The following is a 17,251-nucleotide window of genomic DNA, read 5'->3' as shown; positions in this document are numbered from 1 at the left end:
TCAGTCAGAATCCTGGAAGGACACAGATGGCTCTCTTCAATAGAGTAATGGTGGAGACTTTTTTAAAAAAATGCACTAATTGAAAAGGTGTAGTCAATGTTAGGTAAACACAGCTAAGAGATGGTGTAGTATTTTGGGGTTAGTAATAGCAAGGAGTCATTACCACCCCTAGCCCTGAAGGGCAAGGGGAGAGACTGGTTTCCAGAACTGAGAGAGAGTATATGTTGGGGTACAGCCAAACTGGGATGATCTACACAAAAGGGACCCCACCTCACAGTCTCTTGTTGGTCTGTGGAACTGGAAGCCAGAGGGCAAGGGAGCTCCAGTGACATAATTCATTTAGGTCAGCCTCTCAGGACACTGAACAGATTGAAGAATGGTAGAGATTAGATCTGTAGAAGCAAATGGAAAATATCTGTCTTTGCATAATGTGATAGGGTCCCTGTCATTGTGTCATTCAGCAGCTTGGCACATGCTAAAGATGGCACAGAGTAAGAACACAGGAGGAACCTAAGTCCCCGATGGCACTGAGAATCACTATAGCTGCCCTGAACTAATTACTTACAGAATATCTTGCTTTGTGAGGAAAATGAACCCTTATGTGGTTAGGCCACTTTGGTCAGGGTTAGTTATATGCCTGAGTGCAATCCAATATGATATATATGCATTTCACATGCATTTTAAATTTATGGTATCATTTGTCAACAAAATGTGTATCTGAGTCATTATCACTCCATGTTTATCTCTTCATAGCTACAAGTAAATGTTCATCATTTCTTCTTGCCAACTGGGCCTGCGCTAGCTGAGTGTAATGCTTTCAGATAAGGTCTTAGATAAAATCTATTAAGGCTGATAAAGGTAGCTGAGAGGAAAGGACAAAGTGTTCTGTAGTAGTAGATGAATCACTACACTGGGTCAGGCCGACAATCCTCTTTATCACCCTTATCTCCAACAGCGGAGCACCAAGATCACACACATGGGACAGGAATGACCACAGCAGCCTCAATTCCCTCTTTTGCCTGGTAAGGTTCAGTTGTGGGTCATTTCCTTCTTGGCCCAGGCACTGGTGCTCTGGGCTCTTCCTTGCTACCCACTGAGCTGCAGCAATTGCTCCTGCACCTGTGTCTTTGCACCTGGGTTCTCCCTCTCTCATACATGCTATCACCATTTTTCTTTCTTGGCTCTTGTGCCCAACTCCCTGTTCTGGTAACTAGGTTAGGTTCTACCCAGCCTAGAGCCCTGCCTTGCTCTTGCCAGCTTCCCTCTTTATGCCTTGGCTGCAGCTCCAGCCAAGACCCATGGCTGGAGCCCTGCAGTCTGTGAACAGACCTCTCAGACACCATCTGCTTCCCTCATCTCGGAACAGTCCCTGCCCAGCCTCTCTGCTATTGAGTTCTGCCCACTTACTCGCACTCCCCAGAACCTCTTCTCAAACCTTTGCCAATAAGCCCTTGGCCTGAGTCCTCAACTGAGATTAAGGACATTGCAATTTACACTCTTGGCTGAAAACACAGGACTGTCTGCCACCTCCAGCACCAGCCCCTCATTCTAGGGCTAACTCCTTAGTGGCCCATAGCTCAGAAAGAGGAGTAGAAACAGTAGAAATATGAAAATAATGATGGTGATGGAAAAAAAAAACAATCTACTGCTTACTAAATGCTAACTACATTGGGTAAGTACAGCACAGTCCTTGCTTTGCATGGCAACAGACAGATTTCAATTACCACAGTTTAAATAATTTCATTCCCCCAATACACAGTTCAAATTTCAGTTAGCATGATATATTAACTGTAGTAATTGCATAAGTACAAGGCAGCTTTTCAGTCCATAAAATTACTATGCAAATAACAGATGTACACCATGATCAGTGACCAAACACATCACTTCTTTTGCATTCTGTCAGTGGTGGGTCATTGGACATCTGTTATTCAGTTTCTGTACACACAACAAAAGATGTATTAATAGTTATGTTGTCTCCTTATCTCTATGTGACATTTACAAAAATGGATAATAGGATTTTCCAATAAAGATAAAAGTGAAGCAAAGAAACAAAAAGTGATAATGGTGGGAGTGAAGTTCAAATCAAAGGTCAATGGAGTTCTGGAAGAAATGATTGGCTGTGTGACCATTGACACCGCCACTGTTCAACTCCAGATGGGCAGCCAGAGGGACTTTGTAAAGGTTTTTATGAGCCTAAGAACCTATTAACATAAATGGGGAAGGAAATTGTGATGAAAAGGATGAAGGTGTTCTTGAGAAAGTGACATGGGCAAGAAATTCACATTAAAGAAACTTTCAAAGATATTTCATGACATTGAAAACACAAAGGATAAAATATGGGAAGCTGATCCAAACTTGGAAAGGAGGATGACAATTTGCCACAGCATGGAAAAGATGCTCACTCCTTATAGCAAGTCATATGACAAGCAGGTGGTTAGCACTGTTCAAACTACTCATGATAAGTTTTGCACAAAGAAATAAAACACTTCAATTGTCAATGTTTTTGTTTTAAATTATGGGATGATAAATATTTGGTTTACTGATTTTTAAATTTCTCTATACATTTATAAACAACAGTAAAAGAGTTTTTAATATTTTGACTAAAGTTTTTAAAGATCATGGAACAACTATAATTTTTCCCATTGATAATTAAGATCACTTTGCAGGGGTTTAGCCTGAATGGTTATTTTTACAGAACTGCACCATCATGCAAAGTGAGGAGTGTTTTCAGCACTAGATGGTACTTTAAGCCGAGGTTTGTCTCATTTCTAGTAAACAGAGTGCCACCCTTCCTGAATGGGGGTGGTCCCAAAGGAGATATCCTCGTAGTGTGGGACGGCTGGCTCCAGGGGACCTGTGGCACAACCCTCCTACAGTGTGGTGCTGCCGACAATGATTTGGCATCTCCTTTGGCTGAGTTACAGAGCAGAGTTTCCAGGGCTGAGGAAACTCTGTCTCTGGCTGTTGTAGGGGAGCCAGAGATCATCTCCCCTGCCACCCACTGCCCTTAGCTCTTAAGTGGGCTCTTTGGCTGGTTCTAGAAACCAAATTCACACCAGGCAGATTAACAGGAGAAAAGCATACAAATTTTATTCATTTTACATGAACATGAGGATCTTCATAAGAGAATGAATCCAAAGAAGTGGCCAAATCAAGATGATTTTATACTTTTTAGACAAAGAACAATAAATCTGAAAAGAAATGATGGACAAAGGGGATCTGGCTAGAAGTAGTAAATTTCTAGAAGAGTCATGAGGAGATATATGGGGAGATGTAAAACTAGTGGAAGATAAAGTTTATTTGGGTAAATATATTTATTCAGGTCCATGGCAGCTCTCAGTTCCCAGTCTCTGCTGATAAGGGCTATTTTCTCACCCTGGTATGGGGAGGGTGCCCCTTCCAGAGGAATTTTTATGGCTTTATATATGCAGGAAGAGACAGGTCAGCTAGCCCCCTTTCTGAAGGTACAATTTCTCCAATATTTTCAACTTGAAATAATCAATATACCAATTTGGCATATCTTGGGATGGCACATCCTTTCCTCCTTCACTGTCCTGTGAAGCAGTGGTCCCTAACCTTTTTGGCACCAGAGACCAGTTTCATGAAAGACAATTTTTCCACGGACCAGGGTAGGAAGCGGGGAGATGGTTTTGGGATGATTCAAGAGCATTATATTTTTTGTGCAGTCAAACCTCTCTGTTATTGATAATCTATCTGTATTTGCAACTGCTCCCCAGCACTAGCATCACTGCCTCAGCTCCACCTCAGATCATCAGGCATTAGATTCTTATAAGGAGCGAGCAACCTATATCCCTCTCAAGTGCCATTAGCTGTAGGGTTCCAGTTCCTATGAGAATCTAATGCCACGGCTCATCTGACAGGAGGTGGAGCTCAGGTGGTTATGTGAGTGATGGGGAGTGGCTGCAAATACAAATGAAGCTTTGCCTACAGCTCACCTCCTGCTGTGTGGCTTGGTTCCTAACAGGCCATGGACTGGAACCAGTGGGCCCAGAGGTTGGGGACCGCAGCTGTGAAGGACTCACCCTTCAGACACTTTTGATGATTCCTGTGGGTTGAGGTAGAGAGACATGTTTCCTGCCAGGGTATCCAAGACGGTGGATAAGCTGGTTGTCCAACTTGATCTCACTTTTTCCAGTGTAGAAACCATGAGCTGGAGGAAAATTTTTCTACACATGATTGGTGCAATGCAGGTTGTGAGTAGAGAAAGTCTAATTCTCTTACCATCTACTTGGTTTTTTCACTTCTCTGCAGCACTGGGAACTATCTCATCCTATATTTGAGTTCACCTACTCCGAATTTCTTGTGCAAGATAATAAGAGCCTTATGATTTAGCCACTGTGGACCAAATATTCTACTACTTGTGGCAGAAAGCATTTCCAGATGACATATTTTGTATTGCTCCTCCACTCTTGTTTTCAATTGGATCCTTCTTCTGGTCTCAGGCTTTCAAATATCACAGATCATTTTTTTTTTAATTTGAAGATCAACATTAGGTTTTTGACTTGTAATTTTTCCCTTAATCTTATGCTATAGAGGCATTAGAAGAAAAACTACCATCTAAGCACTAAATAAAGTATAGTTCTTTAAATTCAATATTTTAGGTTTTATGAAAAACTCACTGCCTTGTTCCAACTTTTCCAGTTTTGTTTAAGATCCATAAAAACTTTATAACAGAAACATAAAAGAGTCCATGTTATGTATGACAAATAAAAATATTAATACATAAATATTCCTGGCCTCTTTTCTGTTTCCAGACATCTTCCCCTTCCTTTCCAAATTTTCTTTGGACCTATTATGAAATTAGGGTAATAATCAGCGAGGGGAAGAATTTAAGAAGCAGAAGCTAGGAAAAATAGTGAGATTTTTCTCTTTTTTTCCCCCTTATTTTTAAAATTTTTTGTAGAGATGGGTCTCAAACTCCTGACCTCAAGCAATCCTCCCACCTTGACCTCCCAAAGTGCTGGGATTACAGGCATGAGCCACCATACCTGGTGAGAATTTCTTTTAAAAACGTAGAGAATTATCTCTTTCAGAAAAGCTTAGATGGAGGAGAAGGTGGAGAGGCATGCTTAGGTTTAAAGGAGTTGGGATATAAGGCATATGAGATAAATTGAAAATGATAAAAGATAAGGAAAAAGGAGTTTTAGGAAGTTTCATGTACATTGTGGGTTTCTCCTACAGTACCTTCTTGAGAATCTGAAATAGCGATTTAAACCTTTCAATTATTTTTTCCTCCTGGACTTGTATCTCTTATTTCTTAAAAATAAATTTCATTGTGCACATTTACGGTCTACAACATGATGCTTTGGGATACATACAGGCAGAAACAAGGTTACTATAGTGAAACAAATTAACATATTCATCATCTCACATAGTTTACCACCCCTCCTGCCGTTTTTTGTGGCAAGAGCAGCTAAAATCTACTCATTTGGTGTGAATCCCATATACAGAAAAATTTTATTGCTAATGGACTTGTATCTCTTCGAGTGTGATTCTGTGTAGGACCAAATCACAAGGCAGCTGGGCCTTATTAAGAGTTGCATATAACTGCTATGCAAAGGCAGTATGGTATAATGGTTAGGGCTTGGGGGGGTTCTGGAATAATAAGCCCTTTGTTTGAATCCTGGCCCCAGTCTTTTTCCCAATCCTTTTTCTGTGTGTCCATCAAAAAATTACTTTACTGCTCTGTGCCTCATTTCTCTATCCATGAAAGGGAGATAACAGTACCCAACTCAATGGACTGTTGGAAGGATTATATGACTTAATACATATAAGGTACTTAGGATAGTGCCTGGCTATGGAAAGCTGTCAGTTGTTAGCTAGTAATAAAACAGAAATCTACACATCTCTCACCTGTTTAAACCAAACAAACTAAAAACACCTCTCGTGGCTCACCGTTCCCAAACTTCTTGGCATGGCACCCCCCAAACCTGACCTCGATTGGCCCGGGCAGGCTTACAGCGGCCTTCCCTCGGATGGCCGGAGCCCCAGCCCACGCGCTCCTGGCGCTTAGCCGCAGCTGGCTCGCGGTCCAGGCTCCCTCCCTCGTTCTCAGCATCCTCCTCTGAGAATACAGACCTTCCCAGGCCCCTCCCAGCGCTCCCGGCTCTTCGGAACCTCCACTAGAGCTGTTCTCAGGTTGGGTGTTGTAACTGCCTCTACGATCTGACTCGCCAGCGCGTCCTAGATGCTAAAGTAAAGTGGACATAAAGGAAAATGCTGTACCTTCTCCCGAAAATACTAAACGGGAGGCTGTGATGGGGAAGGAGACTTGGTCGGCAGGTAATGTCCTTCCACGCTAAGACGCCTTGCCCCGGTGCCCGGCTGGCCACGCCGCCGGGGCGTGGGGTGGAGTTCCTCTGCCAGGACCCCGCAGGCTTCCAGCCTGCCCCCGGCACCCGCGGTCACGTGACGCCTCCGGCACAGCTGGAGGCGGGTCCCCGCTCTCCCCCGGGAGCCCATCGCCGGGGAGGGCGCGGTGCATTGTGGGCAGAGGGGCGGGGGTTGGGAAGATGGCGGCTCCCAGCCTCCTCAACTGGAGGCGGGTTTCTTCCTTCACGGGGCCGGTCCCCCGCGCCCGGCACGGACACCGGGCCGTGGCCATCCGGGAGCTGATGATCATCTTTGGAGGGGGCAACGAGGGCATCGCGGACGAGCTGCACGTCTACAACACCGGTAGGCGCGGCGGCGGCTCGTCGGCCCCGCCTGCGGGAGCCGCGGAGGGGGAGGGGAGGCGAGGCGGCGGCCGCGGCCCTGACAGCTGTCACCGCCCGGTCATTGCTTTCTCTGGCGGCGGGGAGCGCGGCTTGGCAGGACGGCACCCCGGGGCCTGCGGGGCAGAACGGACCCCGAGCGGGGCGCCCTGGTCCTCAGGCGGGCGGTCCCAGACGCCCCGGTCCTCAGGCGGGCGGTCCCAGACGCCCCGGCCCCAGTCCTGCTGGCGGACGTAGCAAGAGAGAGACTATTTCCACCCGCCTGGTCTAGTCCCCCGAAGTCTCCTCAGTCCGAGGTCCCAAGATCCCTCCCCTGTCAAAAAACAAAACCCATTCCAAACCAAAGCTCCTTCGGGCCTTTCCCGTCTTTGCCTGCCTTGCTTCCTTCCTTAGGAGGAAAAGAATCTAGAGGGGCGAGGAGGGAAAACGAGAGGCCTTCTCATACTTTCACCCCAAGTACAGCCATATCGAGCAGGTAGCGAGCGAAATTTCCCCCGTTGGAAGCCCTGTAAGCTGGCGGGGAAGCGTGAGACCGGCCGTGTTTCTGCATAGTTGGTGTGGGTGCCGACGCTCAGCCGAGCAGCGCTCTTCTGGACTGGTCGTCGGAAAGAGGAGTGTCATAACTTGAGCACCACTACAAATCTCAAGTGCCTCTGGCCACGGAGCTCTGCCTTTGAGTACCTCAGTGGAACAGAAAGGAGACAGGAATTTCATTTTTCCCATTTGTAAATAAACACTCCAGCTGTAACAAGAAATCTCTTTCCATGTTGTAAGGCTAATTACCGAACTTTGGGTCTACTTCATGACCACTAACTTGTGTTTGACCAAACAACTCCATCACAGTCATCATATAAAGGTTAACAAAATAGTGGAATCGGAAACTTTTATTTTTTCACCCTCTCCTCCTCCCAGTGCCCCAGCATATGAAGCTAAAAAGTTATCGACGGTTTAACATAGTGTAAAAGCCCTGGCTGTGGAACACATTAGACTTGGTTTGAATCTTGCTCTGCCAGTTGCCCAGGATCAGTGCTAAAGTTACCAAACCTTTTTAAGTCTCAGATTTTTCAGTTGTAAAATGGAGATGATGATATCTGTTAGGATTTTTGTAAAAATTGAGTGATATGCATCAGGGTATTTCAACAGCAGCACTATTGACATTTTGGGCCATGTAATTCTTTGTTGGAGTGGGGGAGAGCAGAGTTTCTCCTTATTGCCCTGTACATTGTAAGATGTTTGGCAGCATCCCTAGCCTTTACTCACTAGATGCCAGCTAACCTCCCTCCCATCCCCTGCCTCCTCCCTGCCAGTTGTGACAATTAAAAATGTCACCAGACATTGCCGAATGTCCTCTGGAGGGCATAATCATCCCCAGTTGAAAACCACTGGTACCCATGATACGTATAAAGTACATACTCATGGTATATGATAACCATTGTTTGCGATAATTGGTTTTAATTTTATTTTGGCAACTAGCTACAAATCAGTGGTTCCTACCAGCTGTTAGAGGAGACATCCCTCCAGGCTGTGCTGCCCATGGATTTGTCTGTGATGGTACCAGAATTTTAGTATTTGGGGGAATGGTTGAATATGGAAGATACAGCAATGAGTTATATGAGTTACAAGTAAGTGTATTTAAATTTTATTATTTCAACCTGAGGCTTTAATAATGATATTGCTCATAATTCTTCAAAAGGTTACAAAATATTTCATTAGCATAGGTAAAATAGCATGAGCTTCACATTTTATAGCTTCAAAGAAAATGTTTTCACTTCATTTAAAAGCCAAAGTTTCTAATGGGAGTCTTTTTCCCCTACTCAGAAACATTTGTAACATCAGGATATCTGTTACTTAGCATCAATTGTACGTGTTATATGTTTAGTTTTTTGTGTGCTAGTGCAGTAGTTCTTCAGCTTTAGCTTGCAACAGAAGTATTTGGAGGACATGTGAAAAGAGTGCTGGGGCCTGCTCTCAGAGTTTCTGAGTCAGTATTGTGTATTGTCTGCAGTGGGGACATGAGCATTTGCATTTCTACCAAGTTCCCAGACTATACTTTGAAAACCACTGCTTTAGTTTATAGAAATGGTTGCCCTCGTGCTAATAATTATCCCCCCCACCCCCGCAATACCTACAAAAGAAGGATAACAGTTTCATAGAACCTTTCTAAATTTGACTCGTATTAAACTAGACTCATACCCCTAGTTGATTCTTCTTCCTGATTGGTGCATATTTCCCCAGGGCAGAGATCATGAGGGTATCTGCTAACTGGCAGATGTGGATGTGTTACACCTATTTACAAGCAACTCATTTCAAAAATAGTTTCAGCTAAAGAAAACATCCATGGCTAGAGAGTAAGTTTTAGAGATTGATTTGTTAAATGAGTTTTATGTTTATTTAAAGGTTAACATATTTGGCATTCATGAATTAACTAATTTCAGAAAGAGAATATATTAATTACATTTAATATTAAAATTATGTATGATACTTAATTTTTCATTTGGACAATACTTTAGAACTGTTAGCATTTATTATTATAAGATTAGTCTGCCATTGTTGAAATCTGTGAGTATAGAAGACTAACCTGAATTTCTATTGGAACATATATTTCAATTCCAGAAGTTAGTTGCTTACTTGTCATTTATCCCCAGAGTTGTTTATTAGAATCTTCTGATAGGATTCAGAGTAAAATATAGTGATATGATATTCAATCATTGACAATACAGGAATGCTTTCCTGATCTTGTCTGAGTGTATTTATGTTCTTTTTTAGGCAAGTCGTTGGTTATGGAAAAAAGTGAAGCCCCATCCCCCTTGTTCTGGTTTACCTCCTTGTCCTCGGCTGGGTCATAGCTTCTCTTTATATGGTAACAAATGCTATCTGTTTGGTGGCCTGGCAAATGAAAGTGAAGATTCAAACAATAATGTTCCCAGGTATGCTGACTTTTTCAGACCAAATCCTTATATTATGATTTAGATTAGGAACATTTTATTTCTTCCATCTTTAGTTATTAAAAGAGATGAAACATAGCCTTCTTCATTTAAACCTAACAATGAACATATTTGTGTGTGTTTGTGTTTTCCTTAGTCCCGGGAGTATGCTATTTTCAAAACTATGCCTTTTCTAACTAGATATCAATATTAAATTGATATTAATATAACTGCTTTTATCAATATATTTTATATATTGAGCCATAAGGTATTTTAGCTAAGTCATAAATGGCAATGAAAAGTAACAGATGAATTTTTTTTTTTTTGAGACAGAGTCTTGCTTTGTTGCCCAAGCTAGAGTGGAGTGGTGCCATCATAACTCACTGCAACCTCAAACTCCTGGGCTCATGCATACTCCTGCCTCATCCTCCAGAGTAGCTGGGACTACAGGCATGCACCACCACACCTGGCTAATTTTTCTATTTTTTGTAGATATGGGGTCTCGCTCTTGCTCAGGCTGTTCTTGAACTCTTGAGCTTAAGTGATCCTCCCGCCTCAGTCTCCCAGAGTGTTTGAATTACAGGCATTAGCCACCATGCCGGCCAACAGATGGATTTTTTAAAATTAGGTTTCTCTGGGAATTTGGTGACAAAAATCTGACTATAAAATGAAGACTAGCATTTCCACGCTTTGTACAAGAAGCTGTTAAGAGTGTTTTACATTACCAAATATTTTTAGAATAAATTCCTTCCTCCCTTTTCCAGACAGAATTAACCCACTACCTGTTTTCTTCACATAGTGGGTTTTTTGTTTGTTTATTTTTATTTTGAGTTTTAATAAACCTTTGCAAAGTAGCCAGTAGGCAGATTTGATTCACAGGGTGTAGTTTGCTGACACAGGTTGTAGATAATGGGGATATCTACATTGCTGACCCCTATTATAGATAATATTGGTTTTGTTTGCAAAGAACCCCTTATTCCTTTGGGGAATTGTCCTGTGTAGTTATTTTTTTTAAATAAATTTTAGTGTGTATATTTAAAGTATATAGGATGATGTCATAAGATACATATGTAGTAAAATAGTTACTACAGTGGTAACGTAGCCATCATTTCACATAGTTACTTATTCCTACCCCAATCCCCCATGAGCAGCTGCAGTCTACTCTTTTAGTAAAAATCCTGAATACAGTGTACTGTTATTAACTATAGTCCTCATGTTGTACGTTAGATCTTTCAATTTGTTTATACTACTTACTTGCTACTTTGCATCCTTTGACCTACAGTTCCTTCCCTCCACCCCCACCCTGGTAACCACTGTTTTATTCTCTATTTCTATATAATATTCACATAGTGTTTTGATCACATTGTGATTATAGCACTCAGGCTTTGGAGATTTGGAGTCCAAAGTGCTGTTTTCTGATTCAAGGCTTACCATGTTTATCCTTTAGAGCAAGTTATCTAAGCCTGTTTCCTTCACTTTGAAATGGGAATGATTAAATATCTATCTTACAGCATCATTGTGATAGTAAGATCATTGGTATAATTTTCAAAGGACTTTCAAGTTGCCATAGCATATAGTGCACTAGTTGTTATCACAATTATTTTTACCCCATTAGATTGATGGTGGGGTCTTAGCTTTTTTTTTTGTCCAAACTTTTAAAAATAACAGATATACTAAAACATCGTAGAAAATTTGGAAACTGGAGAAAAGGAAAACAAAATTATCCCACCACAGTAATTCAGATACTTTTGCTTTTAGCATATGTATTTTTAAAATGTTCCAATTCAAGAGGTTTTTAAAATAATACTTGTAAAAATTCAAGAAATTAGAAGGTATACAGTGTTTTTACAACATCACTGTCCCCCATCATAGGCAAATACACATAATTCAATTTGATGTGCATCTTTTGGGACCTTTCTGATGTAACACATTGCATTAGTCAGCTTTTGTTAGGTTACTGTGTGTAATGGGACAAGCTTCTCAAGGTTATGCTGCTTGAGGGGGCAAGTAGGTTCATACAAACGCCTTTTTTCAAAGCTAGTTCTGGTCACATTCCATTGGTCAAAGCAAGCCATATGGCCAAGGACAGAGTCATTCATTGCTCCAGAGATACATACTCTGCTTACTGGGAGAGAAGAGTTGGAAACTTTCATCCGATCCTCCACACAGACATATCTATTTTCTTTTCTTTTTTTTTTTTTGAGACAGAGTCTCACTCCGTTGCCCTGGCTAGAGAGCCGTGGCATCAGCCTAGCTCACAGCAACCTCAAACTCCTGGGCTCAAGCAATCCTACTGCCTCAGCCTCCCGAGTAGCTGGGACTACAGGCATGCGCCACCATGCCCAGCTAATTTTCTCTCTATATATTTTTAGTTGTCCAGCTAATTTCTTTCTATTTTTAGTAGAGACGGAGTCTCACTCTTGCTCAGGCTGGTCTCGAACTCCTGACCTTGAGTGATCCTCCCGCCTCGGCCTCCCAGAGTGCTAGGATTACAAGTGTGAGCCACCGCGCCCAGCCTATTTTCTTTTATATAAGTGAAGTCTCTTTTTTTCTTAGCAACTTTGGGTGTTTGCTTATTTGTTTATTTTTATTGTTTTATGTGTTTGTTTTGTGGTTTTTTTCCCCCTTTAACAATATGTCTCCCTATGGCAGTAGATAAAAATTGACCTTATTCTTTTTAAATACTAAAAAATAATCTGAATTATGTCAATTATTTAGCCATTCCTCTGCTGGTAAGCATTTAAATATTTCCATTTTTCTACTACTACAGTCTTTGCACTGTGTGAATATTTTTTCTTTTTTTTTATTTCAAAATATTAAGGGGGTACAAATCTTGCTGTTATATGGATAGCTTTTATAATGCTTTAGTCAAGGCTATAAGTGTGCCATCACCCAATTGTACCTGTTAGGCAGGTTTTTACCCCTAAATATTTTTTTAGTATCAATACTTTTAAGTGGAATTGAGAGGATCAAAGGATGTTTACATCTAAAAGTTTGTTAGGTACTCCTAAATCAACCTCCAAAGAGACGGAACCAATTTATGTTCCCAATGACAATATATAAGAGATTAGCTCACTATTCTTAATTTTTGCCAAACTAATTTGTGGAATACATTTCATAGATTTATTTTAATTTTTTTTTTTTAACTGAGAATAAGCTTGATTAACTATGCTTTTTTTTTTTTTTTTTTTTGGAGACAGAGTCTCACTTTGTCTCCTGGGCTAGAGTGCTGTGGTGTCAGACTAGCTCACAGCAACCTGAAGCTCCTGGGCTCAAGTGATCCTCTTGGCTCAGCCTCCGGAGTAGCTGGGACTACAGGCGCACACCACCACACCTGGCTACTTTTTCTATTTTGAGTAGTTCCAGCTAATTATTTATATATTTTTTTAGTAGAGACAGGGTCTTGCTCTTGCTCAGGCTGATCTGGAACTCCTGATCTCAAGCGATCCTCCTGCCTCGGCCTCCCAGAGTGCTAGGATTACAGGCGTGAACCACCACGCCCAGCCCTGTTAACTGTGTTTATTGGACATTTGCAGTGTCCTCTCTGAAATTGCCTGTTCATGTCCTTGTTCATTTTTCTTTTATAAAAAATAGAAGTATAAATTATATACCATAAAATTCCTTTTCATATACACAAATTCAGTGATTTTTTTAGTAACTTTACATTGTTGTGCAACCCATCACCACAATCCAGTTTTAGAACATTTCCATCACTCCAAAAAGAAACTTTTTGTCCATTTGTAGTCAGTCTGCCTTTGCATCCTGATACCCAGGCAACCACTAATCTACTTTCTGTCTCCATAGATTAGCCCCTTCTGGACATTTCATATAAAAGTGGTCTTTTGCATCTGGCTTCTTCCACTTAGCATAATGTTTTTGAAGTTCATCCATGTTGTAGCATATATCAGATATTTCTTCGTTTTTATTGCTAAAAATATCCATAGTATGGATATACCACATTTTGTTTATTCATTCATCTGTTGATGGACATTTGGATTATTTTCAGTTTTTGGCTTTTATAAATAAAACTGCTATGAACATTTGTATACAAGTCTTTGGACATGTTTTCATGTCTTGTTTAGCTAGTTAGCAGTGTAATTGCTTGGTTATATGGTAAATTTATGTTTAATTTCTTAAGAAACTACTAAGCTGTTTTCCAAAGTGACTGTACCGTTTTACATTCCTACCAGCAATGTATGAGAGTTTTAATTTCTCTACATCCTGGCCAATGATTGGTATTGTCTGTCTTTTTGAGTGTAGCCATCCTAGTGAGTGTAAACTAGTATCTCATTGTGGTTTTAATTTGCGTTTCCCTATCTTTGGTGAAATTTCTATTCAAATCTCGTGCCCATTTTAAAATTGTTTTCTTATTATTGAGTTATAATAGTTTTTTATATATTTGTATATTCTGGATATAAGTTTGTGTTTTATTTCTTAATCAGAAATATAATTTGCAAATGTTTTCTTCCAGCCCATGACTTGTCTTTTTATTTTCTTAACGTTATCTTTTGAAGTGTGAAAGTTTTTTATTTTCAAAGTATAATTTATCAATTTTTTCTTTTATGGATCATGCTTTTAGTGCCATGCTTAAGAACTCTTTGCTTAACTCAAGGTGAAGATTGTTTTCTCTGTTTTCTTCCAAAAGTTTTATAGTTTTTGCTCTTGTATTTATATCTGTGATTCATTTTGAGTTAATTTTTGAATATGGGGTAAAACCAGTGTTTATCTTTTGATGTGTGGATATGCAGATGTTCATTGAATTCTGTTGACGTCTTTGTTGCAAATCAATTGACCATAAATGTTAGGGTTTATTTCTGGACTCTCAATTCTATCTAATCTATTGTTCTTAAACAACAAAATAAAGTGCTAATAATTTTATTTCAATGAGTAACTCTTAAAAGACTCACCCAGGTTTAGGTAAGAAAATGAACTCACAATCATGAGGTGAAGTCTCAATATTTTCCCCCGTATGTGAAACCCATCCACCAAAAATGTACATCCTGAACAACAACAAAAAAACAAGAACATAAAGTAGCTGATTTAATTTTACTTTTTGGATTTGAAATGCTAAGAAGAGTAGGCTTAAATTTCTTATTTGTTGGCTCAGAGTTTCAGAACTATTCACTCACTTATCATTGTCAAGGTAATGGGAATAAGAAGATGAATAAAATAGTTTTCTTTTAAGAATTTACAATTTTATAAAGCAATAGATAATCAAAGGGTTACTCCCATGTCCGATGCCTCAACTGAGATGGCCTTAGGACAGACTCAACTGGCTGTGTGCCCTATGTGACTACATATGGCCTCTCCAGAGGGTGGTTTTGTGGGAGTTGAATTTCTTACATGGTGGTTCAGAATTTCAGGAGTGAGTGTTCTAGTGAAGCTGTGTTGGTCTTCTATGACCCAGCCTCAGAAGTCACATAGTGTCATTTCCCCATACACCATTAATTGAAGCAATCACAAACCAGCCCAAAATCTGGGGAAGGAGACATAGACCCAACCTCCTGATAGGAGGAATGTCAGAGGATTTGCAGCTATGTTTTAAAACCACCATAGTTGTCATTGATAAGTGTGTTGGATAAATGATGGCAGGATTTTTTTTTTATCTCTTCTGTTTACTATTAAACCCCAGAACAGTGCCTGGTACATAGTAGTGTTTGATAAGTATGTGTTGAATGAATGAGGTCTGGGGTTTCTCTCTCCTAATGCCTTTCTGTACTATATGAATTTTTCACAGTGGGCACACATTATCTTTAAAAATAGAAACAAAATGCAAGTAAAGGGTATATATTATCTGAATGTTTTAATTTCTTTCATGATATCCTAGATATTTAAATGATTTCTATGAGTTGGAGCTACAGCATGGTTCAGGTGTTGTGGGTTGGAGCATTCCCATGACTAAAGGGGTTGTGCCTTCTCCAAGAGAATCCCACACAGCTGTTATATATTGCAAAAAAGATTCTGGAAGTCCTAAGATGTATGTTTTTGGCGGAATGTGTGGTGCTCGCCTGGATGACCTATGGCAGCTTGACTTAGGTAAGCTTAACTTGATTCAGGCTCAGGAACTGGTTATGACTAATAAGGCAAATTAAAAAAATGCTCTGAAAAATATTTTTGATTGCAATATTTATTTAGTTGTACTTAGATTTATAACCAGCACTTGTAGCCACAGGGGCCCCTTAGATGTGTTGTGAATGGTTGCTGATAAATCCAGTTGAACAAATTAATAATTAATTTATAACAGTAACTCTTCTGTGTTTCCTATAAGTAGAGTTACCATATATTTCGGTTTGCCTGGGTTAGTCCTGGTTTATGCTTATTGTCCCATGTAATTGTCAATATTACAGTACCTTTGCACACTGAAAAGTGTCCTGTTGGGGATGATAACTTCATAAGGTTATGCTATCTATAGGAAATGTATCATTACCAATATATTGTTGCTGGTCAGTAAAATACCTGTAGATGATTCTTTCTAAAGGGATCCTAGGAATGAATGATTGGAGGGTAGTGTGCCTCTCACCTTTGACTATCTTCTACACCATGTGCTTTTATTTAACACATTAACTGCCATGTGAATTTTATTTAACTCATGCTAGTTTTGAGCCTGGGCCTCATGAAGCATATGTAACTCACATGTCTCTTCACCTTGGGAGCCATAGGAACCAATTTTCAGGTTGCATGTAACTCATGCACAGAAAACAATAAAAAATAACAAATTTTTCATTAAATTAAGAAGAATCATTTTGGTTTTGAAGTTTTTATTCTATTTTCATAATAAAACACCATGGCCCCAAGGAAAACTTTTTTTCTAGTGTGGCAGTCAATGTATTAAAATGGTAAGATCCCAGCCAGGTACAGTCGCTCATGCCTGTAATCCTAGTACTCTGGGAGGCCGAGGCAGAATTGCTTGAACTCAAGAGTTCAAGATCAGCCTGAGCAAAAGCGAGACCCCGTATTTACTAAAAATAGAAAAATTATCCGGGCATGGTAGCGTGTGCCTATAGTCCCAGCTACTTGGGAGACTGAGGCAAGAGGATTGCTTGAGCCCAGGAGTTTGAGGTTGCAGTGAGCTATGATCATGCCACTATACTCTAACTAGGGCGACAGAGCAAGACTCTGTCTCAAAATAAATAAATAGATAGATAGATAGTAAAATCCCTAATATTGTTCTTAATTCAAAATTAGTGGCACCCTAAGTGCACTTCTCCATTAGAAATAAAGTCATCTCTAAGTATTCATGGAGGATCAGTTCCAGAACCTCCCCTCAATACCAAAATCCATGGATGCTCAAGTCCTTAATATAAAATAGTGTAGTTATTTGCACATCCTCCTGTATTCTTTAAATCATGTCTAGATTACTTATAATAGCTAATACAATGTAAATACCATGTAAATGGTTGTTATACTGTATTATTTAGGAAATGATGACAGGAAAAAAAGTCTGTACAGACTCGATTTTTTTTCTGAATATTTTGATCCATGGTGGGTTGAATCCACAAACAAGGGAACCACCAATACAGAGAGTTAACTGTACTAATGTTCATGTGTAAGTAGATTTCTGATTGGTAATTTATGTCAGCTGGAAATGTTTAT

General features: G+C 40.2%; 2 protein-coding genes across 7 annotated transcripts in view; one reads left to right on the top strand and one right to left on the bottom strand.

Moving 5' to 3' along the window:
* Positions 1 to 6,429, bottom strand: part of GLT8D2 (glycosyltransferase 8 domain containing 2) — a 49,445-nt gene extending 43,016 nt beyond the window's left edge. For 2 of the 3 annotated variants that reach the window (XM_045553082.1, XM_045553084.1), the window contains exon 1: positions 6,247 to 6,429. The gene's annotated coding sequence lies outside the window, so the exon portion shown is untranslated. Of the gene's footprint in view, positions 1 to 6,099; positions 6,171 to 6,246 lie in introns of those variants that run through there. The other variant, XM_045553083.1, reaches the window with a different exon arrangement.
* Positions 6,430 to 6,432: 3 nt separating this feature from the next.
* HCFC2 (host cell factor C2) overlaps positions 6,433 to 17,251 on the top strand; it is a 34,358-nt gene continuing 23,539 nt past the window's right edge. For 3 of the 4 annotated variants that reach the window (XM_045553078.1, XM_045553077.1, XM_045553079.1), the window contains exons 1-4: positions 6,524 to 6,696; positions 8,208 to 8,356; positions 9,501 to 9,661; positions 15,486 to 15,694. In XM_045553078.1, the coding sequence (XP_045409034.1) occupies positions 6,534 to 6,696; positions 8,208 to 8,356; positions 9,501 to 9,661; positions 15,486 to 15,694 (682 nt within the window). In that variant the 5' untranslated portion in view covers positions 6,524 to 6,533. Of the gene's footprint in view, positions 6,697 to 8,207; positions 8,357 to 9,500; positions 9,662 to 15,485; positions 15,695 to 17,251 lie in introns of all 4 variants that reach the window. The other variant, XM_045553076.1, reaches the window with a different exon arrangement.

The sequence above is a fragment of the Lemur catta genome, chromosome 6 (assembly GCF_020740605.2).
Source record: "Lemur catta isolate mLemCat1 chromosome 6, mLemCat1.pri, whole genome shotgun sequence".
Taxonomy (NCBI): domain Eukaryota; kingdom Metazoa; phylum Chordata; class Mammalia; order Primates; family Lemuridae; genus Lemur; species Lemur catta.
Note: the sequence above shows the minus strand (reverse complement) of the source record. Positions and strands in the feature narration are given on the sequence as shown.